Below are 26775 nucleotides of genomic sequence, written 5' to 3' on the forward strand. Positions count from 1 at the left end.
ACTATGTTCATGGAGAAGTGTACCAATTAACTACCCACCTGATGTTGCTGGTGTCCAGAGGGACAGTCCTTGCCTCCCTTTTCCCGGAGCCACTGAAGTAGAGCGATTTGCCGTCGTTAAGGATTCCACAGCCAGTCCCAACCTGGCCTCCGGTTATCTTGTACCACAGAGGGCTGAGCTTCCCCTCAAACCTATCGAACATCTCACTGGGATTTGGGACAATCGACACACAGGTTCCTTGTGCAGCTTCCGAGAAAAGAAACACGTAGGAGAGAGGCTTCTTTACAATCATGGAACCTTAGAAGGTACAGTCAGCACACGGTCAAAAGAAGCATTGCCACAGGTGTTGTGGGAAAGAAACCACGTGAAACTGTGAGTCTCACAATCGCCTGCCTGAAATACAGCCACCACTACCATCACCCGAAACGTGACTCTAATTCTGTAATTTTAAATTTTTAGAGAGAAGTTGGGAACCACACATTAACATGATTTTTGTTACTCAGAGGATTTGTGTAAACTGAGAAACAGATTTTGTCCACAATAAAATGTGCTTGCTTGTTGTCCTTCTATTAGAGGATCAATATAGGGAGTTAGTCCCAGATTTAAAAAACACCCCGAAACCACAAGTGACAGGGCTCTCCCTAGAAGGCCTGCAACAGCGTATGTTTGCCTTTGGTCACGCGCCCAGTGAAGGGCAGAGCGCGGAAAAGCTGGGCAGGATCCTTTGAAGTTGCCTCCAGGAAAAATTCTAAAAAAAGATTTTGAAGCTTATAATATTTTCAACAATTTTACTCTTTAATCTCAGCTCCCTTTTTATTTTTTCTCATAGCAACATCCAAGGGTGACTGTGGTTAGAAAATACTTCTCTTATAAAGTTCCCTTTTGGCAGTCTTGGATTTATCATTTCATAAGTGGATTTTTACTTTAAATGTATAAAATTAGATTTCTTATGAAAGCAATGTGAAAAGCACAGGCAGCCAAGTGGTTAAGAGCTTGGGTTTTGGATTTAGAGAATGACTTTCAGGGTTTGAAGCCTAGCTCTAGCAACTCCTAGCTGTGTGACCTTGGGAGAGTTGTTATACCTCTCTGTGCCTCAGTTTCCTCAAGTGTAAACAAGGACAGTAACCATAATATGTCATAGGTTTGCCTTTTTATTTATTGCTAGAATTAAAGGAGGTGAAATAAAAAAAACACCTGCTATAGTGCCTGGCATGAAGTAGAGACTCAAGCAATGTTACTATTATTACCGTAACTAATAAATAAGTCTCCTTCAGGAATGAAATGTGTGTTATCATGTTTCTTCTCCTTAGGCAGCTCAAAACTACAAAATATCTCAGCACCTCATTTGCCTGGGTTATAAATTCCTACAATTAGGACTTAAAGAAGAAAAAACCTCAGGCTCTCTTTTCTTGGAAGAAGTAACATGAAATGCAGTGACTAGAGATGAATATTTTATAAACCAATCATCAGACATAATGTCTGCGGCCTTACCGGTGTACCCCAGGTCACAGAAACACACGCCTGAAACGCAGTCCCCGTGGCCACTGCAGTAACTGGGGCAGGGCTCCGATATGTACACGCCATCCAGACCAAAGGGAGGCACGTTCTTCTGTGAGCTGCTCTCTTGGATCCATCGGAATCTGGTCTTACTGTTGGGAAAAACAGCTCACGTGTTTCTTGTACCCGTATCTCACACCAAACCATCTACAGAATGGTTCAGAAAAACTCCATAGAGATTTAGTATTTATTTGGAAATCACGCCCACTCGATTGGACACTTCACCTTCACAAGGTGTCTCTCTCAGATCTTTCCCAAAAGTTCTTAATTTTTTCTTTAGCATAAATATTTCAGTGTCAGGAGGATTCCAGCTAAAGAAGATTCTGATGGCCACAAACGTATTATGGATTTTCACTTGTATATTTTAAGACTCTATTTGGAAATTTTTGAAACCAGCAAATAGAATCTTCTTTGGTAGGACATTTAAGAGGACTTTGGCTATTTGCCATTTGCAGGAGTCTAGTAGGAAAGAATCAAGTTCGTACTGGCAGCTCTATTCCCACTTGTTGCCCCCCTTGCCTTCACTTCTCATCTTCAAACCTCCAAGATGCTCACTTTGTAAACTCTTAGAAACCAGCTGGGCTGCTAACGAACACTGGTAACTGCCAATGAACAGAAGAGTGACCTGGTCCCAGCGCTTCGAAACCTTGGAACTCCAGTGGACTGGGCTAGTTTTAGTTTGAGATTGCCAAACTAAAACCTGTTCCAGTTGCATTCTCGTTTTTCCAATCCTTTCCACACATTTCTTTCCAAATATAAGAAGACCCACACACATCTATAACTTCATACCCAGAAGACGCCTCTTCTTTCTCAGTTCTACTGACATCAAAGAGGGAAGATCAATTAGGCTACCTAGATTCCAATTAATTTGGCTGCCAATATTTATAGACTTTTGAATGAATCCAGTCTCTTCATAAACAAGACTAAAGAATCTTAAAGATGAATGAAGATTGTCAAAGATAAGTATAGACGAGGATGGTTCCCTCTCCCCTCTATTATTGTGAAAATGATACAGCAGTATCAGAACACATTTCTTCCTGGCTCTTCAAATAGCTTTGGTAATTTGGCAACACTGAACCACAAACCAGGCTTTTTTCTTTATTATTTTAAGTGACCTACTTTGGGCAAATTTGCAAATGAAACCAACAATGTTGTTTGCTAGGTTTAAAAGTTTTCAGAGATTAATTTCTACTAATGCAACTAAACACATTCTTTAGTGTGTCAGGAGGAAGGTGAGCACGTCTTTTATTTCCTTCGAAGCTAATTCAAAATATATTGTTCTTATTTTTTAAGGCAAAATACAATTGAATTAAAGATTAGAAAAAGAAAGCAAAACCAAAAAACAGAAAGAAAAAGAAAAAAGAAAGTACAGTTGTGGAATCACGAGCTTTGGGAAAGTTCCTCCCAATGGGGTAGTAATGTTATGTAGCCCATGAAGATATTTCTCCTTTCAAAAGAAATAAATGGAACTGGTGAACAGCATCCTTTGCCAGTTGCTCTTGAGGAAAATGGTAAGGTCTCTGTGTCTCTTCCAAAAGATAAAATGCATTATCTACGATAAAAGAGGAAAACACGCCAATTCCCTGACAGGAGTCTTCCTTAATTAGAAGTCATACTTGCCTTTTCTTTTTATGTTTCTATAATAGAACCCAGAGAAACGTGGATCTATAATTTCTGCCCCATAGAAAGGAAGAAAAGAGGGAAGAACTACTTCTTTTCTCCCCCTAAGATCCCTCATCTGGACAAGACGAGGGCACCTCTCTAACAACTGCTCTGTTTCACGGAAGAAGTGGGTGCAGAGTCCCAGCAGCATCCAGGAAGGCGAAGAGCCCTACCTGTAGGTAGAATTCTAGAGGCTTCGGTAATCTGATAGTGAATGAAGGGCAAGTGAAGCCCTCTGACCCATCTCTGATTCCTGGGGTCCTGTAACTTTCATTATAAAAACAAGAGTCAGAGAGATGAGGCACCCCTGTTTTTAGACCCCACGGCTGCTGTGGACGCGAGAAACAAGAGTGTGCTGTTAGGCTGGAAAGGTGAAAGACCTCAGGAGCGCAGCATTAAGGGATCCGTGTGTAAGTAAAGGAGAAACAAAGCAAAAGGAAATGATTAGTCCTGTGGTTAACAGACTGAATCCAGGACACGGTGAATTACAGCTGAGAGTCCAGCTGGGAGCCTATATTTCAGGGTGAAGGGGCAAGAGATGGCACCTCTTTGCCTTCTTCCAATCTTTGCTGGTTGGCTTTTGGTTGGAAGGTGTGCAAATCAAATCAAGACAGGATTCATGGATCGCAGTGTAAGCACGCTTTGCTTCATAAACGTTTCTCCAGGTTGTGCCCGGCTCCTGATGCCTACTGCTTTCCTGTTCTCCTGGTAGTGCAACCTTGGGACTGAATACAAGTAATTTAGCAACGTCAGGGTTGCTGGAAGGAGAGGAAGAACTAGTAAGGAATTTACTAGAAACATAATCATAGAGAGACCATCAGAAGAAGGGAGGAAATAAGTAGGCCCAAGTTAGCTAGTGAGTGTGTAGATTCCACATAGTTTATCTCTCTTTAAAACAGAGAAGCTATAGCTTTGAAATTATTGTTAGTGTGTGTGTGCACACGTGTGCGCGTGTGATTCATGCCTTTCTAAGGAGACACAGCAGAATGCAGAACAATGATTTCCTGCTGAACAGCATCAAATTTATTTTGGAAAACATATTTTAAAAAGGGAGGTGTCTTCAATGTAGCTAATCACCTATTGCTGGTCCTTATTCCTCATTCAACCTCATTCAACCTCAACTCAATGTACAAGTGCCTATTACCTGCCAGGCAGTGCCAGGGCTGGGCATACGATGGGGAGCAGAAATCCTACATGGTTCCTGCCTTCTGTTGCCCACAGTCGAGTGAGAAGACACATTTATCAACCCCCTGCACAAAGAAATGTAAGCGTGCAGCTCTGATAACTATCACCATTAAGAAAATCGTAGAGCCAGGAGAGCATGTAACAGAGGTCTCTGACCTGACAGCCAGGACGCTCTGGGAAGGAACTGGAGGAAGTGATGATTGAGGAAAAGATGGAGTTTAATCTTATGTAATTTTACTAGAAATAAACCACAGTGTGATGCGACTATTCAAATCACTGAACAAAACTTCCCCTTTGTCCTGCATGTCTCACTCAGATAAGGAAGAAGTAGAAGATAGCAGTCCCTCTCTTTGTCCCCTTCCCTGATAGTTACCTTTGTCTGAAGGATGCCTGAGTGACCAGGAGAACCAGTTTCTACCCCTGCCCCTTTCACCACCGCACTTCAGTGGTGTTGCCTCTGCCTCTGCCTCTCAAACAGGGAAGCACAGACTTGCTCATCCTGTGATGCATGATGGTGAAGGAGCCATTCTGCAGAAGATTAAGCAACAGTGTTTCTAGCCCTTCCCAGAGAAATCAGCTTTTTGCATTCTGCACAGGGAACCTGGAGCAGGCTGTACGGTTGGGGATGAGAGTCGGGAGAGGTGTACCAGCAAATACTTACCACCATCAATGTATCTCCTCTGTAGGCAGGAACCAAGAGTGTTAATATAAGCACACACCACTCCTTTGAGAAAATCAGCTTAGAATTATTTGTGAAAGAGCAATGTTCTAGTGACTATTGTAAGCATGCTGCCTTGTGGCAAAATAGCTCTAAATTCTCACAATTTTCACACTTAGAATTCTCAGCTTTCCAACACTGCGTTTGGAGCTATCTGAGTTTAACATATTGCAGCAGGAACAACAACAGCTCATTTACTTGCGTAAAAGTAGAAACATATTTACTATTCTTTAGTAGAGAGCTCTCTGTCACAAACGCCATCAACCAGCAAGCTGGATGATACTCAAATGAACTGCGAAGCCAGATCCTAATGAAGATTTCTTCTTCCAAAAGCTGAGGTCCAAGAAAATATTGATAAATTGGGAACCTCAAAATATTGGCTCACTTTGTGATGCTAAGGACAACCTTCTCTTATTTCTCAGATATGGCCTCACTGATGGGGTTATTCCATTCACCATCAAACAGACTGCAGCATCAGATTCGACACTGTATTATCTGGCTTTGGGGAATCAAACCAGAGTCGTGTTCCTTGGCTCCTGATTCTATTGACTGCTTTCACAGTGATGTCTTCCAGCATCCTGGCATTCTAATCACTGCAGCGAAGGTTCACCACTCGATGCTCGCCAGCTCCATGGCAGGCTGCACCGATCTACTTGGAAGAGCTGTGGTTGGGCCACAGTTTCAGAAAAGCATGGGGAGAGGAAGGCAGTGGTGGAGGTGAGGATTACAAGGGCTGCATTGTTACATGCCCAGCTTGAGATGGGCAGAAAGCAGGATGAAAGGGCTATTAAGTTGCAAACACAGATACCTTCTTATAGAAAAGGAAAGATGTCTCAGAGAATGAAGCCTGGAGAGCAGAACCAACAGCTGAGAAGAATAATAGATGAGGGAACCATCCTGTCTTAATCAATAGACCTTTCTTGCCCTGGACACTGCTCGTGGAGGAGGGAACCCTAGTAACAAACTGTCTTGCTGGCTTTTAGAATCCCCATGGCCAGTGGTTGTTGTGTGCTTCCCATTCGTTTTTGTTTTGTTTTGTTTTGTTTTGTTTTGTTTTGTTTTGTTTTATTTCAGTGGGACTGTCTATTGTGGTTATCTTGTCAGTGTCTCACCATGAACACTGGGTAGGGGTGGGCTGGATTGCTTGGTTTTTTAGCTCATAAGTCTATGGGTCAAGAGGAGCCTTATCCAGGGAGTCACATCTGTACCCTAACTTGATCCAGATCATGAGATCAGTGACTGAGTGCCTGATGCTGTGATGGGATGAGATTCTGGGGGGCTTTGGAAGGAAAGTGAGTACACTTGCCTGTGGGGGAGATGTGAATCATTGAGGCTACGACTAACTGTGGTAGATTGTTACAATAACGCCCACGAATGGATCACAGCAGCTAGTGTACATCCTCCTCTATAATGTGACTCTTCTTTGCTTCCTATCCAAAAGGGGAATCTGATTTCTCACTGTCTGAATCAAGGTCAGCCTTGTGACTTGCTTTGGCCACTAGGATGTGGCAAATGAGATGAGGTCTTGCAGCTTCTACTTTTGTTCTTTTGGAACTCTCAAACCACCTAATTGTGGTTACTGTTATGAATACTGGGATGGATACTGGAATAAAGATCACATAGAGAGAAAGATCCCACTAATCTCAGACACTATAATCAACCTACCAACTGAATGCAGCTACATTATGAAGCCCAGGAGAGATCAGCAGAAGAGCTCACCCAGAGAATCCTTAAACCATGAGAAACAATAAATCACTGTTGTCTTAAGCCACTAAGCTTTGGAGAGGCATGTTGAATAGTAATAGGTAACTGCACAAATATTCTCCTAGGCTCTATTGAGGAATATGAACAAGGAGTAAGAATGACTTTTTTTCTTTTACAAGTAATGCATCTGTGCATTCCTGATCTTTTTTCCTCCCACTGGTTAAGAGATGATAAGGTCTGGAAATAGTTGCCTTGGATCCAGAGATAGAAGTTGTGTGTTTAGAATGGCAGAGACACCCTGTGTGCCTCTGTGTGTGTGTGTCAGCTTGAACTGCTCACCTTTGAACTATTATGCAAGAAAGAATGGACTTCTGTCTTGTTTAACCCTTGTTAGGCATTTGTATTTATTTCTCTGTTATAGCAGCTGGGCCTGTATCCCAAATGAAGCAGAATACAAGCCAAGTTATTCAGTTTCACTAAAGGTCAGCTCATCAACTCTGCCACTAACATACCAAGCCATTTGAGTTGCTCAGTGATACACAACAAAGCGCACTGGCATGTAAAGACAAAATAATTACTCATAAGTTGACTTGAACCCACTGATCTATAAATTCTTTCTTGGAATTGTTGGCATTTAAAGATTATTTTTCAAAGTTTAGTAGATTAGCAAAGAAACTTGTACCTCCTGACCATACAAGTTTCTTCCTCATCTGGGAAGTTTGTCTCCCAAAGTCTATGGTATACTGTTTTGAGGGATGTACATTATGTAATGAGGGAGGCAGGGAACACAACCAGTTTATTCAGCTGGATGTAAATTTGGTGATCAATTAGTTGAAAATATTACAGACAGAGTGGTCTCTACCAATGTTATAAATAAGCCATTCCTATACATTGCTACCTTTTATCATCGCATCAGTCAGGATGAAATAGGTTATGCTGTGGTAACAGTCTCCAGTCTCAGGGGCTTAGCCCGACAAAACTTTATTTCTTGCTTTTGCTATATGTCCAGTACAGTTGCAAGGAAGTCTGTTGATTGTAGACACTCAGGGATGCAGACTGATGCAAGCAACTCAAAAGATGCTTTCATGAAGCAGAGAACATGGCAAAATGCAGGTGGGCTCTTAAAGTCACATGTTTAATTTCTATTCACATTTCATTAGTCCTTGCCAAACTTTTAAGGGTGGGGGATAGGATAACCCCATCGTATTCCAGGAAGGTAGTAAGCTGGAAATATTGCTGAGTGGCACCAATGAGTATCTCAATCATATATTAAGTTACATCACCAGAAAGCAGCACAAGTATCTCAGCTCTGATAATAAATGCTTTGACTGAGTCACAACTGAATGTTATGTCCTAGGATTCAATTGAGAAGTGTCCACTTGAAGAATGCTTCTTTATCTTTTGAAAAATTACAGAGTTAAAAATACTGATCCGGTGTTACCTACTCTACCTGACATAGAGATACATATACATGCTACAAATTTATTCTAGAACACTGAGTGTGGAAAAAAGTCTATCTATTTTTTTATCAGAATGTATATATTTTATTTCTTTTTACCCAATAATGAGAACCAAATGACCCTCTCCTTCCACTACCCCCACACTTTATTCTAGCTGCCAGGAAGCTAAGAGTTAAATTTATTGCCCTATTAATAAAACTAATTTGCTTCAAATTCTCAATCCATTTATTTCATTCTTCTGTCAATTGATTTTAAATCTTTTTCTTCATTGTTTCATTATTTATCTCAATGGTCATTGAAAAGGATCTTTTCTATTGCAATTTATCTCAAATTGTCTATTCAAGGAGGCATTAAATTATCAAAAATCTCTAGATAGTGACAGTCTGGTATAATAACACCTTATAACTCTCTTGGCTTTTAAACATCTTTTGTTCAGTGCTCTAATCCCAGTGCCCCGAACAGAATTTGGCTCAGGTAGGTGGCTCAATAAATATTTGTTGAATGAATGAGTGAATAAGTGAGTGAATTTGTTTCACGAGTGTGTGTGTCATTTCCTCAAGAGTCATTATTGGCATAGACACAGCTAGAGTTTATAAGCACTTTAAGGTTATTGACATATATGAGATGAAGACATAGAGATAAAAAAAATATGGTCACTTTACCTGGATGCAAGAGACCTTGGAATAACAATGGTGATTCTCGTCCATTCTTCGAAGTCCCCTGTGTGGTACATGGTAGGCTCACTCAGTTCTCTGGAGTTTCCTTCACATCCTTTGCCCACAGAAGCTGGGTAACAGCCTTCTTTCACCAGAAACCAGGACATGCCAGCATCATGAGAGTACTGGAGGAGAACTGGGGCAGTGCTGCTGAATTGATTGGCACACCCGATATTTAACTGTTAAAAGAAAAGACAGAATTTTACAAGGTTTTGATTCCAAGTCATTCAACAAATTAGGTGCTATAGCAGCCAGGGCTTTTTCTACTGGGTTTGCACTCAATTTACAATAGAACATGCAGCTCAGTTCCAACCAGGACCCTTCCTCAGGTTCTGGAAATCTTTGTTTAGGCAAGCAATAGGTGCTTTTCAGTAGAAAGCAGGACCATTTTGTGGATTTCTTGGGATCATAAGAAGAAAGAGAGAAGCACAGATGTGACTGGAGTATTGGTCAAATTAAAAAAAACCCAAACACACAAAAAACAAAAACACAATTTATGGTTACCAAAGGAGAAGGGCAGGGAAGGGATAAATTAGGAGCTTGGGATTAGCAGATATAAGCTACTATTTAAAAAATAGATAACCAACAAGGGCCTACTGGATAGCAAAGGGAACTGTATTCAATATCTTGTAGTAAACTATAATGGAAAAGAATCTGGAAAAGCATAGATTTACATATATATAACTGAATCACTATGCAGTACACCTGAAACTAATACAACATTGTAAATCAACCATACTTCAATTAAAAAACTATTTTCCAACAATTAAAAAAAAAAAAAAAAGAAAGAAGCCAAGAAACTGCTTTCCTTTCCTTCCCTAGACAGAAGGTATAAACAGAGAGAAGGAGACGATAAAGAGCCGTCCTTTACAGGACATGAAGATTACTGAAGCTATCCTCTGTTTTCAGTGGAACAAGCATTTTTATTCTGTTTTCTTACAAAGCTCAGTAAGAAATCATTGTCAGCTTAGATGAAAGCGCTAATTTTTTGTTACAGCCTCAAATAAGCAACATAATCCAGAAACAAAACCATTACTGTTCTGTGCACTTGTGTAGATGATTCTCATCACCGGATTAACAATATTAAAAAAAATTATAAAAGAAATGCAGCCTAAATCCCAATGTAGTTGCACAACCATTTTATAATCTTTGTAAGACAGCATATATTTTGGCCACGTACTTGAAGTTATCATAATTCTAGAACTTTCCTCCTACTTTCTATTTAACATATTACATGCAGAATTGCAAAAAAAATTTTTTTTTCTTCAGTTGATTTGCTATTTGCCAGATAAATGCCTAAGAGTAGTATTGCTGAATCAAAATGTAGAATACTTTGAATTTTCTACTTATCTGTGTTCATTTTTAATCACTTGGGTTCGAATGAATCAGTTTTACCACAGCACTGAATATTATTATAGTTTTAAACAGTTTCTTTCTAAATTAAGAAATATATAAATGACTTTATTACTGTTTTAGTTAATATTTTTTGATAATTGTAAATGTCAGAATCTTTTCCTGGTATTTAATTGCATGCTGACTTATATAAATGATCTTAATTCATTTGTTGGTTGGAGCTACTGTAGAATTTTATTACATAAGACTTTATAAGTAAGAATAGTGAAATTTTATAGAAAAAAACTGAAGTAAGAACTCAAAGGAATATGGTCATAACCAAAAAAAGGACGAAGGAAAGGTAGGCCTACAGGCAAGTAAGACTGGCTGGAGCTCAAGAAGTCAACCAGTTCATCCTTGAGACTCTAAGGAAGCTTGATGCAGTCTTTCTAAAGAAGAAGATTCCATGCATATTTTCCTTATTTTCATGCTCAGCACCAGAAAGCATCTCTTAGAAGAATTTACAGTGTGGCGAGTCGAAATTTTATTGTGATTCATTTATGCAAGTTTGCATAGTTAAATGTGAAGAATGTAAGTAAAGGCTTGACCAGCACAGATGCACGATTACTTCTACCACAAGTCCTTTTATTACATTATCCATCAGTAGGCATCGCCTTTGGCTGGCACGTGGTGAGGGCAGTCACGCTGGGCACACAGTGAGCTTTTTGTCGTAGACTTTCTATGACTGCCATTGTTTCTAATGTAGGCCAGTTGATGGAACTTTCAGTTCTGTGATGTTTGTCACTTATTTAATGGACCACTGAGCCTGCCTTTTAACTGCTGATGTTTTCTTGAATTCATTTCTTGGCTTTCTTATCTTTTTACTCTCTACGTGCTCCCTAATCTCATTTACAATCATAATTCAAATTCCCTTTGAATACCTATGACTCCCAGATGTGGCCTCTCTCAGGCTCTGTGGACAATGTACATAATTGGTTCCTGTGCGTTTGCCCTTCAGCAATCCATAGGTACCCCTAAGTCCACAGGTCCAAGTCTGTTCTCATCATTCACCACCCTAAAACGAATCCTCCTCTTCCTGCATTTCCAATTTCAGTGACTGGAGCCAGAAATGTGGGAGTCATTCTAGAATCTATTCTATCACCCAACAGGTCACCCAAACCTGTTGACTACACAGCTCTTGTCTCTGCCTCCTCCACCATCGCACAAGCCCACGTTCCCATCATCTGTTGCTGGGGTCACTGCCATAGCTGCCGGGCTGGTCTTTCTGTCTCTGCCCTTGCTTTGCCAGTGCAGTCCTGACACGGTGACCAGAGGGATTCTTTAACAGCCTAAGTCAGAGTACATCACCCTTCTGCTGGCCATTTGATTGAGAGCAGAAGTCAAAGTCTGATGTTATTTTTTTCTACCTGTCTCCCCTTTTCACTCTTGTCTCTTGTTGCTCTAGTGACAGTGGAACTTGCGGTTTCTTGAACTCTTCCAAGCACACTCCCACTTCAAGGCCTTTGTCCTGTTTGTTCTCTGTGCCTGGAGTGCTCTTCCCCAGATAGCTGCATGATCCCCTTCATTTGTTTAGGTCTCAGCTTAAAAGTCATATTAGTGAGGCTAACCTGACAATCCTTTATAAAATAGTTGTTATCCTCCAACACCCTAGTCCAACACTCTATTCTGATTTATTTTCATAGCCTAGAAATGAGCCTGAAACATAGTAGTGACTTTATAAGTCTTTGCCAAATGAATGAATGAGTGAATGTACTTACTGATTCCAGTTTCCCCTCCTGTTAAGTCAACAGAATGATCTTTCTAAAACACAGGTCTGATTCTCACATTCAATGGATTAAACATCTTCCATGATTCATTGCTCTTGGGTTAATGTCCAAGTGACATAATATATCACAGAAAGCCAGTTAGGATCAGTTTTACCGTACGTACTCCAAATTCCTTAAATTTTCAAAAGTTCCATTCTCATTTGTACTTCTATGTATTTTTCACACATGTTCACATTCTGTTCCCTCTAACTGGAACCCCCATCCCGCCTCCATTCTTCAGCATTCTAAGTCTCTGTATTTCCAGAAACGTCCCATTTCAACTCATCCATCCATCCAACCATCCATCCATTTATTCAACTAACAGATAATTTTGGAGCATCTGCTATATGCCAGGAACTATTCCAGGTACTCTCATAGCATCCGAGCCTCTTTCCGCCACAGCACTCCAGTGACTGCACTACAGCTGTTCACTTTTCTGGCTCACTTGCCAGTTTCTGAGCTCCTTGAGGGCTGGGCTATATTTCTCCTCTCTATATTCCTAGTACTTAGTGTTGACCGATGGCAGGCAGTCACAAAAACTTTACCAGCACTGTGCATTTTTTTACACATAACACCAAGTTCTTATTACAGATTCCAAATAGACATTAATCATCAGCCCCCAAATGACTCATATTACATCTCTGTTATCAACTAACAGTCAGAAATCAATAGTTTTCTCCTGGTGTGATTTAAGCATTGAGATTTTCCTTAGGCATTATGCATTGTTGCTGGTTGTTTAAGTACTTGAAACACTTAATAATATTTTCTAAATTTATATTTTTAAACTTCAGAATACTACCTTGCAGGGTTCAACACCTACATTATCATGATTTTGTGACTAATTAATTAGAAATGGTGCCAGATGAGAAACAACATGGTGCTCTGGCAGTGTATTTGCTATTGTTATTATTCTGTTCCCATTTTAGGCATTGCCAACAAATTAATATAGAGGCATTGACTGCTTTTAATGGTTTTTCCATTGCAACTTAGCATCAAAATCTAAACAGAGAAGGACAACATTTTACTAATCATTTTATTTATGACTAACTGCCTAGTTTACAGACCTCTGGAAATTACATTTGAAGAGCTTCCTCTAAACATCTGATCTCTTTAATAATTCCATTTGTAAATTATTTAGCATCTGCAGCCTGCCGTTATGTAAGGACCATGTAGTTGTGCTGGCTCATTAAAACTGCATTACTTTCGACCTCAGAATTCACCAATGGGATTTTATTATAAACACAATGAAATTTTGATTAGGGTTCTGAAAAAAGAGCTTGTCAAAGTAAATACTTGCTGTACATGTTGACATGTTATCACAGTGCTGAAAACCAAGAAGCTTTTAAGAGAACAATGATAATTAAAGTAAAAATTTACAGAATCAAAGGAAGAGAAACTGTTTGAAAACCCTAGAGTAAAATCATAAAATAACTCATGGGTCCAAAAAGCACTAGTAAGCTGAAAAGTAGTACTTATCCATTACCATTCAGAAGCATGGGGTTCGTTAAGTCACAATCAGACTGAAATCCTCAGTCAACTTGCTTCTTAATTCTGGTAGAGTTCCATGAGCACTTAAAGAAACACAGAGACACAGCCACAACTTCTGTGGCTCATTAAAAACTGACAAGCTGCTTTCCTTATGGGCAGAGCTAAAAAGCTTTGCCGTTCTAAGATTGTTGGAAAGTTTGTTCAAATGAGTCCCTTCTTTAATAATATATGAAAATTTTGTGTTCTTTATGAATTGGTTGCTCTTTAACCTGCAAGAAGTTTGCGCATAAATACCTTGAACTGTAGCACATATCCAGGTTTCAGGGTCAGATCTCGAGTTACTGCAAATCGATCCCCATCTGATTTTCCAAATACCATGGCTGACGGTGTGGCAGAGCAGAAAGTTTCATTTTTAACCATGCCTTCATTAGCCAACATCAACCACACACTCATTTGATTCATAGGGTAATCAAAAGCTGGCTTCTCATAAAAGTTCTAATAGAAACAATACAAACAACATAGAAAGGCAATTTGACAGCTTTGAAAACAAGAAATGAATTTTCAGTTCTTCATGAATTGGTACTATTTGTATTTCTAGGAAAATACAGCAGAATCTCAAAATTAATTTTTTTTAACTGCCATGAACTTTTTCTCCTGACAATTTAGCAACTGAAAATATTCTGCTACTGTGGATCTAAGCATTTTATAAACACACTAATAATTATGTTTGATGACCTGTCCAAACTTGCAAGTCTTATTTCTGCTTTCTTCTTCTTTTTTTCTTTTACATCTAAATAATCTATGAGCTAGTAGCATAGAGAGGTAACAAAAACAAATTAAGTGTAAACACAGAAAACTACATGTTCAAGGAGTCAAGCACTAAGCCCCTGGGGAAGTGAGTAGTTATTTAATTCCATCCTCTTACACAAGTCCACATCTTCTTGGAGTTCAGACATAATGAGAAATACCTGGGGTAAAGTTGGGTTGACAACTGGGATAATCTGTTTTTGCTTCTCGGACAGAATGATGATGTCATCGACTGCCCACTGGTCATAGTCCTCCCCTGAGAACACAGGCTGCCACCAGCGGAACCTGGTGCACGGCGTCTTGGCAGCAGCTGGGAGCTCCAGATAGACAAACCTGCATGAAAGCAAATCGTTTACTGTTGGGAAAGGAAAAGCTGTGCTTTTCTTAGTAGCTGTTAAAATAACATGAGTGTCAACAAGAGAAAGTTTAGTTTTGTTTGATCTTTTGGTATTTTCGAAAAGTTTCTAAGTTTAGACAGAACAGACAAGAGGTTTAAAGTTGCAAACAAGTTTGGTCCCAGTCGTGATTTTTCCATTTGGAACTGTATCTTTTGGGGGCAAGTATTTCAACCAAGTTTGATTCATTAAACAAAGTCTTTTGACTACCATGACAATGGCCATAACATTTTAAAGAAATTCTTAGAAAAAACTGTTCCTTTGTATGTTATTGCATTAAAATAGCATTTAAATTTTTTCAAAGCAGTTATTACTTATTGAGGGAAAAATATATATGCATTAAAAATGAACCATAAATCACTCATAATCCATGATATGAGGTTGGCCTCTGATAACATTTTGATATATAGCATCAAAGCATACAACCTTTTACATAGGTGAGATAGGTGTACAATTTGCTATCTGACTGTTTAAAACTTAACATTATATTATAAACAAATTCTCATGTCAGTAAAATTAGTTCTTATCATTTTATATAATTTTTCATCACATAGACATGCTATTATTAATTTCACATTTCCCTATTATAAATAATTTTGTGATGAAAATCTTTATGCATAAAGCTTTATCTACACTTCAGTTTATTTCTTTGGGGAAGACTCTTAGAAAAGAAATTACCAGGTCAAGTAATCTGGTCATGATTAAGCTCTTGATTTTTCCAAATTCCTTTCTGGAAGGTTCATAATGGTTTGTGGATGACAGGAGAGGGCCTGTCTTCCTGCTCCAGTGTGGAGAGAGCACTTGGTATTACTAAACAATGATCATTCGACTATTGAAAAATGATACCTTTTTATTGCAACACTGGCTGCACATTATTCATATTTTATTAAACATCTGTGTTTCTTGTTTTGTAACATCTATTCATCCCTTTTACCCATTTTTTCTATTGGGATCTTACTGTTTTTCTTGATAATTTTCTCGATTTAACTTGTAAGAATTGGATCTATATATTCTTCAATAACTTTTTTCCAGTAAAATAAGGTTCCATTGTAATATGCAAAACAGAGACATTAATATGGTAAGACTTAATAATAACTGGTGGTCAACATATAAAGAAAAATTTGTCCTTATGTTGAAGTGTAAATAGTGAGATTACAAAAAGGAATATTCTAAAAGTGATGTCCTTTTTTTTCCAGCTTTCAACCCCTTTTCCAGATTCAAGGATAACTGATATCTGGGTGCTTTTTCACACAATCATGGCAAGTCCTCCTCACTACCTGATCTGGTGCAGGTGTGATTAACCACCTCACTATGGATTGGGACATAAAAGTGATATTCTTGAGTAGATTTTAATGACACTTATATAAAATATAAAATATAAACACAGACTTTCAAAATACTATATAATTACAAATGAATTATATTTAAATATAGCTTAATTCATTGATTGCCTGGTATATGACTCATTTTCCCAAACTCCTTAATAGTCATTGTCTAAGATATTTTATTACATATATTCCCAGTCCATCAAAATAAAGAAAGGGATGGACCAGTGAAAAATTTTAGAAAATTCTGAGCTCCACAGATTCATTCATATACTATCTAGGACTAGCCCTGGGTGCAGCCATATGACAAGTTAAAAAAAATCCACTTTTCTATTAAATCTAACAGATGAACATATTTCACGTGTGCATTAAAAAATCCCACAAATGGCAAGAGTGAGCTTGGAACATCCCTATATCACAGAGTTTCTTTGGGAAGAGAGTGGCCAACTGTCTCACTTTTCTCCTACTCACAAATTTTCTCAAATTCTTTAAAAAATCAAATGTGAATATGAATGCTTTCTGTCGAGAAACTTAAATGAAATGAAATCTTCATATATTGAGCAATCATTCAAGTCAGATATTTATGAGTTTGTTCTTTTTTGTAATGATTAACAACCTTTGGGAAACACCTCAACAGCAATGTCATCGTTATGATTCCTGGAAACCCCTGGAAGGCCGTCGGGGCTAGTTACCTGGGTCTGCTGAAGTCTGAGAAGTACATCTCTGCCAACAGGTGCCACTGGATGCCCCCGTTGTTGCTGTACTGGAGGAGGACACCCTCCTCCCTGCTGTCGGGCTTGTTGCACGCAGCGCTCTCTCCGCCTATCTGGATGTAGAACTGGACAAAGTCCACCCAAGAAGTATCCAGATCCCAGCTCACCAACTGTCTTTTCCCAGCCTTTCCAAAAGACAGAAGAAGAAAAAAGTCACAGATTCCATTATCTGGGAGCTCTTCGGCATTTTGTTGTTTCGGTTTCAAATTCACATGAGCATCCTAATGCTAAGTGGAGGTGATCTTGTCTACATTTATTATAGAGAGAAGCAAGTTACAGCATTTAATGGTCTCTGCTCTGGATATGGTACCTACTGCTGGATACATCTGATTAGTCTCTATATCAAGGATTCCCAGTCTTGGTTATGAAACCCTTGTGAGCTGCTAATTATACCAAAGGGTATTCAAAAGCCTTTAAAAATAAAGCAAAATTCATTTTAATTAAAACACTCCCAGTATTTGCTTTGAAAATCTCCTCCAGGCAGAGTCATGGAGAAGAAAGACCATGTACATACTTTGAAATCAGCTGGAGCTGGGTTTGAATCTCAGTCCACTATTCATGCTGTTCACTAGCTGTGTGACCCTTCTGTGCTTTTATTTTCCTCAAAGGTACAATATGGGTAATAACACCTTTCTTATAGGGTGTTGTGAGAATCAGATGAAATAGCATGTTGCATAACTTGCCAAGCACACAGCACGCCTTCCTGAGAAAACAATCTGTCTGTAAATAGGTCAAGATCCACCTCCTCCTCCCTGGGAATTGAAGTGAAATAGGCAAGACAGAAACTTCTTGACAAAAAGAAAGAGTACTGGAGTCTGTCGAGTTCCCAGTCAGTCTCTCTCTTTCTATCTCTATTTCTTGAACTCATTACATAAGTTTCTGTGACCACTAAATGGTCTCCTTTTGTCTTAAAATTGTTAAAAACTTCCTCAAATTCAGCAACTTGCTTCTTTTGCTTAGTTTTGTCCCCTGCCTGTCACAATCCTGCTGTGAGGTTTTAGATACAAATTGACAAGGTTTGTCATCATTCCTGTTGTATGTAAATGGTTTCCCGCTAACAGGATGGAAAAAAGATTTGCTCATAAGATTCTTTCACCCAAACTGATTCTGTCAAGGTTAACCCATGGACTGCACTGTCTGGTCTTGGAGAGATTCCGAGGAGTTCAGTTAAAGTCAGGAAGAAGACTTGAGGTAGGACACACGGTACAGAGAAAACCACCCCTGACACTTCTAATTCAAACCCTGTTCTAATCCACTAAGTTAATTAAGAAAGGGTCTCAGTTACCAGACATCACAGGGGAAACACTTAGGGATAATTCAAAGAGTACACTGTTACTGATAAATCTAAAGCCAATTAAGAGATTCCAAAATAAACCAGGGTGCCCGTGAAAAGAGAACTGAAGTTAATCCTGAGACAGAAACTCATTTTTTGGAAATCTTAATTTTATGTATGTATTAGAGGAAATTGTAAAAGTAACCTGCATGTTCAACCTGTTAGATATGCTTTTAATTTTTCTTGCTGTTGATTTGAACTATGGTAAGTGTGAAACATGTCAGAGATGACCATAATCTGAGATTATTATTATATAGAGTTCTCATGCCTTCAGAGCATTACAGGAAGAATGATTTTGAGAAGACGCTGGCTGGTTAATTCCCATCCAGCCAACCTCTGTGAAAATCTTGGCATGTGGAAATGAGCCAGAAGGATAAAGACCTAAGGTGAGGAGAATTATAAAAATCCAATTATCACAATTAGATGGTTGGAATGAAGGGTCTATTGTGAAATTCACAGAACAGTGTTGTTTTTCCAGGAGACTGTTGGCGTTGGTCTACAGAGGTTTTTGGAAAAGCTTTGTGGGATTTTTGTAAATGGTGAAAAATACCATACAAATGCTTGGTTTGGCATTGAGGATGTTTATTTTTTTTTCCTAGAGAATAGCACAAATCATTTTCTTTTGTTCAGTGACCTGAAATGCTGAACATTTTTTTAAAGGGAGAAAAAAAAGAAAAAGGAAATGGCTCATGGCAAACTTTTTGGTCAGAATTTAGAATCTGGTGTAACACATGGTTTGCAGTTCTTTCTGTTACTCTACGACTGATGCATTTATGTGTACGTGTAGACATTATACACACATGTCACGTGTGTGCACATGTGTTGGAGTAACAGGTTAAGGATCTCCTCAGTCCTGGAGTGTGGCAATTACCCTCAGTTGCCCCTAGACATTCTAGGTCGACATGGCTTTGGGGTTTAGATAAAGTAATACAAAACTTAAAGGTAATGCCTTCGGGATCTAGAGCCTTTATAACAAAACCTCTAAAATGCTTTATAAAACTATCTTTTTTCTCCCATGAAAATCTTCTTAATCAAAATGCTACTAGAAAAATAATTCTACTATATTTATTTGAAAATAACCACTTCTTTAGATCTTTTTATTGTTTTCCAATTTTCTTTCATTCATTCATTCCTTTCTTCAACAAATAATTACCGAGTGTCAATTAGACCAGGCTCAATACCATGCGTTACAAAAACAAACTTGAGAGTTCACAGGTATTTGCAATGAGACTAACGACAGCTTCGAGCAGCAGGCCACATTCCATTCCTTGTTACGTCCCATTTGGTCATACGATCAGTTATCAATGCTCCAATCTTATCAATGCTCCAATCTATTCAGTCCCAAAGGTGCTTATTGATATATAAATGCCTAGTGCAAGGCATGCATTTCTGAGTGGAACATCTTATCTAGAAGTTCAGCTTAGTCACTAAGACTCTGCATTTTGCTGGGTACGGTGAGGATAAAAATAAAAATATGATTTATGGTCTATGTATGTAGAGAACACAAGGAGAGCCCAGTGTTGTCTGCTGTGGTCCCAGGAAGCTCCAGGGAAGCAGCAGGATGGGGCAAGACACTGCCAGGTTTGTAAGGATGTGAGAGACGGTGGAAGGCATACTGGTGAGCAGTGGAGACCAAGCAAAGACAGGGAAATTGGCAAAACCTGGGATGATGAGGTGAGCTTCCTGTCTGGACCAGATGACTCATATTTGGAAAAAGAAAATAAGTAATGTAGTTAGGACAGCAGTATTGGAGACCATCCTGAACATTTGTGATGAAAGGGTGACAGGATAGAAGCATATTTTTAGAGAAATTAATCTTGAGTGGCTTGCAAAAGGCTTAAGGGACCCTTTCTCTACTTCAAACATGCTGGCTGGTGGGGCTGCCAAACTGTGTATCCCACCTCTCGCCAAAGGACTGAGTATATAACTCTGGCTACACCAATCACTGTGCACCATTCCCAGGTCTCATGACTGGCCAATGAGAAACCTTCCCCAGATTTTCCTACAGAGCTGCTTACAGAGCTCCGTGGCCTGAGTTCCACTCCCACAAGGATGGCTGGCCTGAAAATACAGTCTCCTCTCAATGAGAGAGTTCTGTGGGCATCTGGGTTTCCGGTTCCAGATATCTCTGAGGCCAGTTTCATCTAAGCCCTTCCTGTGTTTTGATTACATGAACCAAATTTCCTTCTTTTTCGCTTAAGTGAGTTTCTCCCTCTTACTTAGAATTCAAAACAGATCTGACTGATACAAGAGAAAAAAGTAAAAATGTGATCCTCAGATTCTGACAAAAATTTAGAAAGAAAGCTGGATTGGGAGAGGAAGGGGACGGTTTTATTTTTGAAATGCTGATTTTAAGTTACTGGCAGGGCATACATATGGAAATCTTCAATGATACCAATTTGAAATTTATTCTCATAGAGTGTAATTATGATAGCTAACACTTTTAAAGCTATTTCTCTGTGCCCAACACTATTCTTTACTCTTTACCTGCATTAACTCACTCCCATTATCCTGCTTTACAGTTGAGAAACCTGTGACACAGGAAGATGTTATAACTCTGCAGGGTGAACCGATTAATGAGTTCTGGAGCCCAGGTACAAAGGCTGATATTTTGACTCCAGATGTAATCTTGAATTAAGTGGAAGAAATATTGATATGTAACCTTTTTATATTTAAAATATCTGTGTGTGTGTGCACACACGTTTACCAGAATGTTTGGGTACATATTGGTTAAGGATCCGTAATCTTGTTTTAAAGTTGATGGTTATGGGAGAAACAATCTTTCCATTTCTGCACAACTGTACAGTGTACCCAGATCTATGCAATGTATATTGGTCACTTGTTGACTATTAACTCTAATAATAATGACCAGGGGACTGCCAAAGTCAATGGATAAGAAATATCATTAAATGGAATCCACCCCTGATTTCCTACCATTCCCTATCTTGTTTACTTGCTGATTCTTTGTTCTGCACCTGCATCAAAACAAAAGCTGTACCTATTTTTGCATTTGCATAAATTAGCTTGTTTTGGATTTCTGCCCAAACAGGTTCTGCAACACAGCAGCCCTACGGTATATCACCTACCCTCCTGTATATGTTATGTGACACGGAAGGGGACATTTCCAGTTGTCCTAAAATCGGTGGCTATAGTCCCTGCCAGAAAGAAGTGCTGCTAGCCACCCCATGTTCTAAAGAGAGCTGCCAGCAGCTGCGGTTGGACACCCTGCTCGGGTTGGAGAACCTGGCCTGCTCTCCTCTGCAGTCCTTGGGAAGACTGCATGAAGAGATGAACTGGAGGAGGGAGGAAGAAAAGACCGCCCTGCCTGGAGCGTAGCAAGAGAAGAGAGGGAGGGGGTTCCCTCAGCCCCAGCCCTAACCCAGCAACATGAGTTAGGAGTGTTCCAAGAAAATGGAACTTAGGGATTCTGGCTGGCACCTCATCCCTGGTTGGTATGTTGACCTGTCTGCTGCCATTGGAGAAGCTGAACCCTGCAGGAAAAACTTCTGCTCAGAGTCTCTGTTGTGGACTTCACGTTGGGGTGCCCCCAGATTCATCTGTTGAAACCTTATTCCTTAAAGGAATGGTATTAAGAGGTCAGACCTTCGGCAGGTAATTAAGTTACGAGGGTGGAGCCCCGATGATGGGATTTGTGTCTGCTTTCCCTCCCTCTGTTCTCTCCACCACATGGGATGCCATAAGATCCCTGCATCTGCAGGCCTCACCAGACCCCGAATCTGCCGGTACCTTGATCTTGGACTTTCCAGCTTCCAGAACAGTGAGAAAAAAATCTTTACTGTTTAAGCCACCCATGTCTATGGTGTTTTGTTACAGTAGCCCAAGCTGACTAGGGCAGTCTCACATCAGCAGACGCCACCAGCAGCCACCAAACTGAGCTGAAGTAGGACCTGGGATGTTTGCTCTTGATGGACAGCTGGTCACTTCCCAAGGAGTGCTTCTGCCCATCCCCACCCTCACCATTAGTCTTCCTCCCTCTAATCATATTCTTGGGATTAATGGATTGACAAATCTAATAAGCACTTACAGAAGTGCTTTCTATGTGTTAAACACTGTTCTACATGATTTACAAGTACTAACTCATTTAATCTGCATAATAGCCCTAATGAGGTAGATACTGTTTACAGAGGAGGAAGCCACATCATAGAGAGGTTAATGAATCTGCTCACAGTCATACAGCTAGAAGGTCACAGAATCAGACTGAAACAGGCAGTCTGGTGGTAACCTCTAAGCTCCGCCCCCTCCACCACCACTTTCCTCCTCCCCCACAGGTCGGCCTGCTCACACACCCTCCAAAGACTTGGATGAGAAGAGGACAAGACCCTGCCCCACTCAAGGCACCGCAAGACACACTCCTGGATGGCATTGGAAGAAAGGAAAGCCATGAGCTTTAAGTCATGTACAAGAGGGACAGGAATTTTAAAGGTCCTAACCTGGATCTGTAGTGACCAAAGGTAAGCATAAAACTATAAGAGTTTCCCAAATGGAGTTAAGGTATTGGAATTTGACAAAACTCCAGTCAAAAGGAGGGCGTGTGGGGAAAATAAAGCTATGTCATGTTTGTACCTTCTGGTTCATACAGCTCCATACATCAGCCACATATTGAAACAGCCACAGCCCCATCACTGACTCCCGGCTCTTAGTCATACCTTGCTGAAATACAGAGACGATCCAGAAGAGATGACCCCACAGCCTTCCTCTGGTTTTACAATTTCTCCCCCGATAACTTCTTGCCAGTCAGACTCCCAACCATTCAGGCTCTCAAAATCCGACATGATCGTGGAGGGAAGGGCGGCTTCCGGGCGACAGTCGGTGCCTTGGTATCCCTGGTCACACCTATGAGGGAGGAGGGCCGAGGGGGCAAATGATGGACACCTGTGTGAATGCCCACATCTGACCTGCAACACCTCCTGTGTCTCGCTTTTGCTCGGGGATTATCATCCACACTAGATTTTTCCCCATAGTGTTAATCTGTGTGTATGGGTGGTAACAACTTTCAGGTTTTAAATATGGCAAAAAAAAAAAAAAAAAAAAAAAAAAGAAAAAAAGGATAGGCCCCTTCTGAAAAGCAATAGTGCTGTAACAGTAGAAATAAGGCATCAAGGAGTAGTGAAAAAAGATGAGTGTGTGTGCACATGCGTGGCTGGAGGGAGGGGATTCCTGCAACCTTAAAAGGTCCCATATAATTCTTTGCTCAACCAGTGTAACTGTGGCCATGTTTTATAGTTCCTCTTTCAGATTAAATTATGTCTCTTTTAGAGTCGTTAAGTATCCAGGTGTGCTCCTATTTCATTCTCATTAGCGATAATCACCATCTCCCCTGCACACAGCCTTGAGCTGCTGCGAAGTGGAGCAGGAGAGTGTGCAGCAGCTGTCCGACTAGTGCCTGCAGACTGTCAGGGGAAGGAAAGGGAAACAACAGCAAGGCTCTAAGAACTACCAAAGAGGGCTTTGGGCTTAATTAATAAACTTTGAAATTTAAACCCAGGAGGCATTGTGTTGAGGTTAGATTTTGCAATTTAGAATATATGGCTTTACGCTTATTTAAATGCAACATCTTTTACATCTTAAATAAGGACAAGAAAGGAGGCATCGTTTTCCTCTGGCCATTTCCTTATTTATCAGGCGATTCATATAACGCTGATGACAGCTGCTGTGGTACCTTCTAAACACACATCCTGAGAGGCAGTCAACCGCTCCTTCTAATCGCGCGGACCTACCTGCACAGGCCGTGGTCGCAGGAGCCGTGCCCGCTGCACATGTGCGGGCACTGCTGCCCGATGTAAATGCTGTCTAACGCCCACTCGTCCTGGGCCGTGTAATAGCTCTGACTCCAGCGGAAGCGGGTGGCGCTGGACCTAGAAACAAGGCACGGGAATCAAAACAGTTTTAACTCTCCTGTGGTAATAAAGACAAAGAGGTCAGAGTTCAGAATCCTTCACATTGGACTCTCTGGAATTTGGATTTAGCTGCCAATCATTTCCCGTTAATCGTTTAATTTCCACTCAGGGACTGTCTGATTCAACAATCCCATCCATAAGGAAAGTTAAAAAGAAATCTGCTTATTTTGTTATCTACCGCAATCTTAATTTAATTTGAGACATTTTGAAGAAAAAGAGAGTATCAAATTTTTGTTGTTGTTGCACAGGGGTTTAACACTAGGAAAGGAAAGGAAGAAAGTTTTTAATAATAAAGATTTATACTAAACTATATTTATAGTAAAAATAAAAAAATGTATACTTGATGCTTTGTTGACTGAGGATAGTTTATTTTAGTATAAATTTAGTCTCTCTTTCATAGATGAAAGTGTGAGGTGTTTAACTCAGAGTAATGCAGTCTCTTACAATAAAGTGCACCAGTAGTTACTGGAAGACTTCCAGTCAGCTCTCAACATAAGACAAAAGTTTTGTCTGGAGCTACTGTTTGGGGGGTTGAGGGGACATGCCACAATGTACTATATTACAGGTAAGAACATCCGGGTGCTAAATTCTGCTTATTATTTCTGAAACATTAACTTGCTTGGGTTTCATGGGCAAGCCGATGTTAAGTGGAGATAAACACTTACACAGTCCATTACCCACAGAGAAACACTTGGGACCTTGATTCATCTAAACCAGACATAAAGTCCGAAGAAGAGGCTATTTTGAGAGCAATGCCAAGAAGGTTTCTCTTCATCGACTACCACAAAAAATTTTTTTAATATCACATCATAGTTTTCACCTCTAGGAACTTTCAGGGATCCATGATCAGTTCTTTTTGGTCAAAGTGCAAAACGAAAACAAAAAGAATTTGCAGAATTAACGTGTACGCTCAGTTCCATCGATTAAACCCTCCCCGAGTATACTATCTACAGATAACACTTGATCTTAATGGTTCTGAATGATCCATTAAAGTCTACTGCATCAATTACCCACATATTAAATACTCCCTAAGTACCTAACAGACTGTTAAAATCCAGACTAAGCCTTTACTGTTTATTTTACCAATGAACTGTGGCTAATTAGTTGCATTTTTATTCCTAGTAGGATAATCCCAGGATTCACTGAGGTGAACCCGGTAGACACGGGTTTGCAGCATATCAGTGCTCTTCGTGGTACATACAGAGAGAGAGAGAGACAGATGAACCTCTTCTTCGTTAATAATTTACATCTGTAATCAAACAGCCATCACAATTTTCACGGTCCCATTAAGAAATGGCTTTTAGAAAAGCCTGCTATAAAAGTAGGTGCATTGTCTGAGAGAGTAGAGCCCTACAGAAAACAAGTAAATTAAGGCTCATGCACTGGTGTCATGCAAAGCAGAAATGACTATATTCTTTTAAGATTGATGATTATCTGAGTCAAATCTAGGGCCACAGGTGTCTAGATGGTGAGCTCTTTGGGGACAGGGATATCTTTTTGTCTCAGTAATTTGTACAGGAACAGAATAAAGTAAGAGCACAAAAAAAGTCTGCTAAAAAAAAATGAGTCAACGAGTGGATGGATGGACAGGCCAGCAAAGGGCAGCCTGTTTCTGCCTTCTGTAGGTAATGGAGTGAAGAATGTGCTAGGAGTCAGGGGACCTGACCCTGGCTCTGCAATTTATCAGCTGTGTGACCTTTAGTGAGGAATTTAAGCCTTCAGGGGCTTCTACTTCCTCACCTCTCAAATAAAGGGATTGCGCAAACCGATTTCTAAGATTCCTTCCAGCTCACAAATTTAATGATTGCTCTGGTGCTTTGTTGACCGAGGTGATAGTTTATTTTCTTTACAATCACATGCCTGCATGAAATTCAGGGCATATATTATTTTGAAGTTTTGATATTTCAAACATTAAAATGGGGTTGGAGGGTTGCAGAAACCTGACCTAGATTTCCTAATTTATTTATGCTCTAAACAGTCACATGTAAACACATTCCAAATTCTTTTGCTAAGTAAATTAATCCTTCCATGCTTCTCTGAACTCTTGAAAAGATAATATTTCCTGAAGATAAAAAGCTTAAAGTGAATTATTCCATTAAAAATGACAATCCACAGTTTAATGTGATGTTAATTAACAGAAAGGAAAGCAACAGAGGTTGAATACTGGCTTCATTTTTAGTGAGAAAAAAAACTAGCTGTGTGAGCACTCTCGAGCGGATCACACGTGAGAACACAAGGTGTGATCTCACTGATTTGCAGCTGCATCACTGCTAAATATTAACCTCACTACAAATATTTAATTTGCTAATTTTCTCTCTCTCTCTCTCCCCCTTCCTCTTTCTCCCTCTCTGTCTCTCTCAAAACTAAGTGTTCTTAGGAGGAAAATCTTCTGCACTTTGGATTGAGTCTATAAGTGACACTACTGCTGTGTGGATCATGAAATGAAGTTGACTTGAATTCAAAATCCAAACTCTATGATAGATTCTCAAAGGCAACAAAACTTGACAGTCTTTTCCTTATTTGATCCATGCCCCCGCCCTTATAAACTTCTAGATCGAAATAAAACAGCATTGAGT

At 39.8% G+C, this 26775-nt stretch overlaps 1 protein-coding gene across 1 annotated transcript in view; it reads right to left on the minus strand.

Annotated features, from left to right (window-relative positions):
• RELN (reelin) overlaps positions 1–26775 on the minus strand; it is a 444588-nt gene that overhangs the window by 88842 nt on the left and 328971 nt on the right. Inside the window, exons 23-30 of the mRNA XM_010946673.3 lie at positions 24020–24157; positions 22949–23135; positions 16868–17073; positions 14617–14788; positions 13943–14143; positions 8949–9181; positions 1492–1649; positions 39–246 (exon numbers count right to left, since the gene is read on the minus strand). Coding sequence (XP_010944975.2) covers positions 39–246; positions 1492–1649; positions 8949–9181; positions 13943–14143; positions 14617–14788; positions 16868–17073; positions 22949–23135; positions 24020–24157 — 1503 coding nt within the window. The remainder of the gene's footprint in view (positions 1–38; positions 247–1491; positions 1650–8948; positions 9182–13942; positions 14144–14616; positions 14789–16867; positions 17074–22948; positions 23136–24019; positions 24158–26775) is intronic.

This window comes from Camelus bactrianus, chromosome 7 (assembly GCF_048773025.1).
Source record: "Camelus bactrianus isolate YW-2024 breed Bactrian camel chromosome 7, ASM4877302v1, whole genome shotgun sequence".
Taxonomy (NCBI): Eukaryota; Metazoa; Chordata; class Mammalia; order Artiodactyla; family Camelidae; genus Camelus; species Camelus bactrianus.